Source organism: Salvia splendens, chromosome 1 (genome assembly GCF_004379255.2).
Source record: "Salvia splendens isolate huo1 chromosome 1, SspV2, whole genome shotgun sequence".
NCBI classification, from domain to species: domain Eukaryota; kingdom Viridiplantae; phylum Streptophyta; class Magnoliopsida; order Lamiales; family Lamiaceae; genus Salvia; species Salvia splendens.
Genome location: NC_056032.1, coordinates 39002442 through 39009256, shown reverse-complemented (window position 1 = coordinate 39009256; position 6815 = coordinate 39002442). Strand labels below are relative to the sequence as shown.

The window sequence follows — 6815 nt, the reverse complement described above, 5'->3', positions numbered from 1 at the left end:
GGAGGAGCGCTGCCGTGATTTGAGGCGGAGCATCAGCGAGAAGGGTCGGAAAAGAGTGGAGGAGGAGATGAGCAGAAGGTGGAGACGTAAGGGAAGAAGAATGGGAGGGGAGAAGTTAGTTTTCATTAGTTTTCAACTAAATTTACCATTATACCCTTTCATAATAAATTAATCTAAAAATAATTTTTTGTGGCAAAATCTAGACCACTCATTTAATAAAAATGAGTGGCTGATGTTGCATCTCATTTCTCAATTAGCCTAAAAAATCTCAATTGATCATGGACATATATATATATATATATATATATATATATTTATAGGATTGTGATCAAGATAGAACCATTCTTAAACGTAGAACAAATGTCAAACGGAGGTCGTTAGATCTTTTAATCCAATGGTGTTGATTTGCACAACAACTTCCCATTACAACCAAAGCTATTATTAATGGGTGAATGCAGATAAGTGAAAAAATAAAGCATGCATGGACTCTTCTTCGTTTCATTCATTCTTCCATCAACATGTTAGTTTTTTCACATGTTGAGTCCGGAATGTCGTGAAAACATAGTCTAATATGTATGATTTTTAATCTTGACCGTCATTTTTTCCTCATCCAATAAATAAAATATGTAGAGTTCTAGGTTCTACACTTAAGAATGGTTCTATCTTTAACGCAACCCTTTATATATATATATATATATATATATATATATTAGTCTCATTATTCACAAATCCACTCTTAAAGACCGAACCACCGAACCATTCCAAATTAGGGTTTTTAGATCTAGTTTTTTATGGATGAGAGACACAAATTTATCAATTATTTTCGGCTTCATCACGAGCCTATTTTAAATCATCCGAAGGTAAATAAGTCATACTAACATGTTACGAAGATTTAACTTCATTCCAGTAGGTTTTTACTTCATTCCAGTACGTAAATGCGGTTTCGCCGTCGCGTGCCGTTCTTTCTCTCTACAATATCTATCACCACCGCCACAACACGGATATGGTGTAATAAACACATGGAATGATGTAATAAATTATTGGAATGAAGTATGTGTAGAAGCATTTGAAGTCCTAGTGGAATGAAGTAAAAACCTTATCCAATGAAGTAATAACGTTTCTGAATGAAGTAATAAACGCACTTGAATAAATTGCATTTTTAATGTAAATAAAGTAAAAACTCAGGTCAATGAATTCAAATGGAACATATGTTGAATCATTTCAAAACCTACTGGAAGAAAGTAAAAACATGTTGTAGTTTCAAGGTATTATGTACGGAATGAAGTAATAAACCTATACAATGAAGTAAAATGAGCTTGTAATGAAGACCGAAAAATTTACACAGCAGCACATCTCATCAAATAAACTAGATCTAATGGCCCAGATTTGGTCTCTAGTTCGGTCTTTCAAATTGGTTCGACATTGATCACAACTATATATATATATATCCTATTCATCCCTTAGATCCTTTATTCTTCTTAATATGGGCCGTTAGATCTCATTCATCAACGGTCCAGATGATCTGCATTATTACACTATAATGGTGCATTATTAGTCGGTGTGCGTTATTCAACTGAAAATCTGCATTATTAGTCGGTGTGCTTTATTCAACTGAAAATTTGCATTATTAAATGACACGTGGCACCAATCTAACCGTCGGATGACAAAATCGTGGGGCTGAGATTAAAAAGAACAAAGAACAAAAGATACAAAAAGGAAATGAATACATCCCTATATAGTAGTATATATATATATATAAATATATATGGTTCAAGTAGATGATGATGGTGGTGGTGAGTGACGGTGATGATGATTTGTTATTGAAGGAATTTGATGAGCTTGACTTTTAGATTTAGAATCAGTATATAGATTAGGATTGGGCAGAATTTTATTTGGAAGCAAGAAATTCAATAACATGGTGGGATTAACAAAATTTACAAATATGCAGCTTAGTCTTAATTTGGACAAAAAATGTATATCATGTATTAAGCTCTTATGCAAAACAAATACTACTAGTACTAATGTAACTTTACATTGGGCAATAATAATGAACTGACTTGACAGACGTAACAAAAAAGTTTCACATTAAGTATATACTATTAAGTACGAAAAATAACACGTTAAGTTTGAATTATTTTTCTCAATCCATTCTATTATCACACCCCTAAGGCCATCCGCATCCATGTCTCAATACCGTCTCTTAATCGTGTCATCCCTTCACTATTCATGGGTCCCACTGCACTTTTTATCCCATCTCTTAACTAAGAGACAACACATGCATCCCTTCATCTCTTAATCATCTCATCCCTTAACTATTCATTCAATTTCATTTTTTACTTTTATTTCCAACAAATTCAATTAATAAAAATACACTTCATTAAATAAAAGAAATTTACAATTTAAAATCTAAAAAAATAAAAAAAACACATAATTAAAGTCTTAAAAAATAAAATAAAAAAGACATAATTTAAAATACTAGAAATTAAAAATTGCACACTTAAATTATAAAAACTTTTCCGCTGGCGAATCATCCTCCGGACGGTGCACCCAAGCTAGATGGAGGCGGAATACCAAGTTGACTTGCCAGATACTCAATGTCGGCAAGATGAGCTTGATATTGGGCAGGCGTCATGCGGGAAGTGTCAGCCATCGTGGCGATGAAGTACATGGACATTAGGGAGGACAGCTGCCCTTGGTAGCCCGCCTGGCTTGATTTGCCTCGGCCCCTCCCCCTCCCTCTAGCCGACTTCGCCGCCTTGTTCCCTTGCGGCCAACGTCGTTTACCGGAGGAGCCCCCTGCATCGGATGTCGGGAACTCAACCTCTTGTGAGGCGTTGCCTTCCCCGCCATCACTAGACGAGTATTGACCACTCGTCGTATGCTTCGTGCGTTTCGAGCTCGAACCCGTGCTGGAATCGACACCGTCGGCCCACCTATCAAGATGTTTGACCGCCTCCCAAACATCGGGAAATTTGAAACCTTTTTTGGAGTCGGATTTAAAAGACTCGCAAACCCGCTCTAAGAATGTCGGCTCCACTGGCTCCGCTTTAGTATTGCTCTGCTTCCCTCTTGTAGATCCCACAAAATCTTTTGACATCTCTGTCGGCTCGCTCCAAATGAGCGCGAAGCATCTTCAGGTGGTGGCTGAAGGCCCCCTTCTGCTTTTTTGCGTTGTATACTTGGGTGACCATATCCCAAAAACACTTGCGGATTTATTGATTCCCGAGGATGAGATCGTTTGACGTGCTGATCCAAGCGTCGAAGAGAACCATTGTCTTTGCTAGTGTGTATGGATGACGACAGCCGTCCTCACCGCCCTCCACCGCCTCCGAAGTGTGTTCCTCCGGAATATCCTCCCTAATTTGGGATAATCTCTGCGTTTGCGTGCTCCTCGGACCGGCGGGACAATAGTATGCATCAACTGGAAAAGATGATGTTTGGTACGCTGGCGTCACCGAGCCTTGGGTGGACGGTGACGAACCGGAACCGGAAGCACCCAAAACATTGTACATGCTCCCCCAGTAGACAAACGCGTTCAAGTCGTAGCCGCCACCCTCGCCGTCGGAGTTTCCGTCACCGGACATTTTTGCAGAAATTGGAGAGGAAAGAGAGATGATATGATAGTGTTTGTGAGAGTGTAGTGTTTGTGTGTGGAAAAAATGGTGGAGGAATTGAGTTATTTATAGATGAATGTGGGAAAAAAAGAAATAATAATAAAAAAAAAATCTGCAAAAAAACGGTAAAAAAACGGCTGAAAAAACGGTCAATTTTTTTCATATTTAAAAAAAATTTAAAATAGTCTAAAATCGACGCCCACTCGCGGAGCCAGCTAGTGGACGTCACGCTCCAACCGCTGCTCGCCACGTGGCCGACGCACGTGGCGAGACAGCCCGCCAACCGCCCCTCCCCTGAGCTACGAGACGCGATGGAACACCCGCATCATCGTCTCGATGCGGTCTCGTCCTGCCGAGACGAGACCGAGCCCTCATCGAGATGCGGACGCAGGTGCTCTAAATTGACCGTATCAACTATATAACACAATGTCTAATTAATTTATCTGCACTTAACTGAACTAAATCTTTTTTATTTACTAAGTTATTTCGGCTATTCCGTGTTTTATCATTTTATTTATTTTGATCTTCGACCAAATTAAACTTGATTTCATTACAACCAATAACTAATTAAATCTTATGTGAATACATATAATTGATTATAGGGAGTACATATATCCTTTCTCATATCAAAACGATCAATATCTAATTTACTATATTCATAAAAAAAATTACAAAACGCTAAATGATTCATCACCAACAAGAATAATATCAAATCTTCACACTACAATTCATCATCAATAAATACGAAAATAAACAAAATCCAACATCTTAATTCCAAAGTTCCGACAAAAATATACTCTTTCCGTTCCCTCATAGTTGTGTCATTTTTTTCATTTTGGAAAGTTCCCTCATAATTGAATAATTTCCGTATATAGCAATAATACCTTTTTCATTCTTAGTTTACATTTTCTTACTTTATTCTTTCTCTTACTTTTTTTTTATTTGTCTACTTAAGACTTTAAATATCCACTTTTTAAACTCTGTGCCAAAAAAATTCATCTCAACCATGAGGGAATGAGGAAGTATAATAACTGATATAAAATGTTTGATAAAATTCCAAATTGACCCAAAATTCAAATTAAACACTACTATTCACGTTTACAAATGACAGGGTTTTTTTTTCTTTTTTTCTTTACACAAAATTTACTAAATCTCTTTTCCTTAGTACTATTATCCACCGTTTTTTCCCCTCTCTACTTTTTTTCTTTCTTTCTATGGACTATTTATCCAACTTTAATACATTGATTATTATATTATTATTTTCTCTCCACTCTATTAATGACTAATATTACTCCTATTTATCCAACTTTAATACATTGATTATTATATTATTATTTTCTCTCCACTCTATTAATGACTAATATTACTCCTATTTATCCAACTTTAATACATTGATTATTATATTAATTTTTCTCACCACTTTATTAATTACTACTTCTAAAGTTACTCCTACTAAAATGCATGGCGGCTAGCCGTCTACTATCAGAATTATTGACAGTGGTTGGAAGCAGAATTTTAATTGGGTTAAGACCGTAAAAACAAGACCTAATTTTTAATTTGGCGTGGTTATTCGATCGGTCATACTACTATTTTTGCACATTTCCGATTCACCCTCAACAATTAAAAATACCAACATATTGACAACAATTAGCAAAATAAGTACTCCAATTATCATGTTTCAATTTCAAATCTCATTTCCTAACTTGCACCATAGAGATTTTAAGTAAATAAATTAGTAGTAAAATTATAGTAACACCGTAGATTTAATTATCTAAATAGCTTAATTTTTGGCTTACACTTATACTCCGCCACTTCCATCTTCACAACATCAACCGTGGCCGTACAGTTCATCTTCATCGTCACGTGTTTTTTAATAAACCAAAACTTCATCCTCCCGCCAATCCGCGCACGCCAGCTCATCGTCGCCCGACCCGCCTCCACATCCGACCCGAAACCCGGCTGCGCCAGCACCCGGTCCATCACGATCACCACCGTCACGTTCATCCTCGCCGTCCGCCGCGCCGCCATATTCCCCGCCGGCGCCCGCGCCTCCCCGATCGCCGCCCCGCGGTAGTACACCGCCGACGCCGAGCTCCCGTACCGGAACGACGCGTAGTTCCGGTTCCTCACCGAGACGTCGGCGCGTATGGTGGCGTTGGAGCCCGGCCGCGGGAGGCGCGTGCCGGGGATGAGGTCGAGGTTCGCGGTGGAGCCGTTCAGCAGGAAAACCGGGCCCCTCACTCGGAATACGGTGAAGGCTAGGGCTATGGCGAGTATGGCTACGAAGAAGAGCGAGGCGGCGGCGCAGGTGCAGCATCTCAGCAGGTGCCGTTTCCGGAGGGAGGGTGCTTTTTCTTCGTCGATGGGGGCGGCGAGTTGATGCTCCGGCGGTTTATCCATTTATGATGCTGAGTTTTGTTGGCTCTATAGTTGGGCAGCTACTTTTATATATACATGGATGGATGTGTAGCTTGGAAATAACTAATGCCCATTAATTTAGACATAATAAAACATTTAAGATAAATTTCCGTAAATAAAATTTTATTAAATTTGGATTTGTTCTTATTAAATTCATGGTGAAATTGTAATCCCTCCATCCCAACTTAGTCTAACCGTATTCACTTAATAAAGTATCTAATTATTTTTACTTTATTTGGATCTCTTTTTCCTTACTTTATTATCTCTTCTATTTTATATTACATTGGTTTATTCTATTTAACACAACTTTTTTTTTATCTTCATGCCCTAAAGAAACGATGATATGGAGTGAGTACTATTTGATGTAGATGATAAAAAATTCCACCGTAAAATAAATGAAAATAAAGTCATACTTTTTCTAACCGAATTTTTAAATTATAAGATAAACCAACATTTGAACAAACTTGACGATTTCTTTAATCTGTCCTAACATTTAAGTTGCAAAATTTATTAAGAAAAAAAAACGACAAAACGAAATTTTCTTATCGCATTTTATTATATAGTCATCATAGTATTGTCATGAATTCGAGAGAAAGTTGCAAGGTTATCACGGAAAAAAACAACAAATTTAAAACGAAATTTTCTTATTGCATTTTATAATTAGATGGTAATCATATGTATAAATATTATGGCATATGGGTAGTTCTTGAATTAAGGTGTAACCACATTTATCACAATTTTTTGTACAAAAATTGCTCCCAGGGCATGGAGGGCTTTTTTGGA

At 37.4% G+C, this 6815-nt stretch overlaps 1 protein-coding gene across 1 annotated transcript; it reads right to left on the bottom strand.

Annotated features, from left to right (window-relative positions):
• Window positions 1-5381: 5381 nt before the first annotated feature.
• On the bottom strand, window positions 5382-6014 carry LOC121786738. Its single transcript, XM_042185387.1, has one exon. It carries the CDS (start codon window positions 6012-6014, stop codon window positions 5382-5384), a length of 633 nt encoding a protein of 210 aa, XP_042041321.1.
• Between the last annotated feature and the right edge of the window lie 801 nt (window positions 6015-6815).

Coding starts and splice junctions, on each gene's coding strand:
- LOC121786738 (XM_042185387.1), bottom strand. CDS start 6,014: ATGGATAAACCGCCGGAGCATCAACTCGCCGCCCCCATCGACGAAGAA.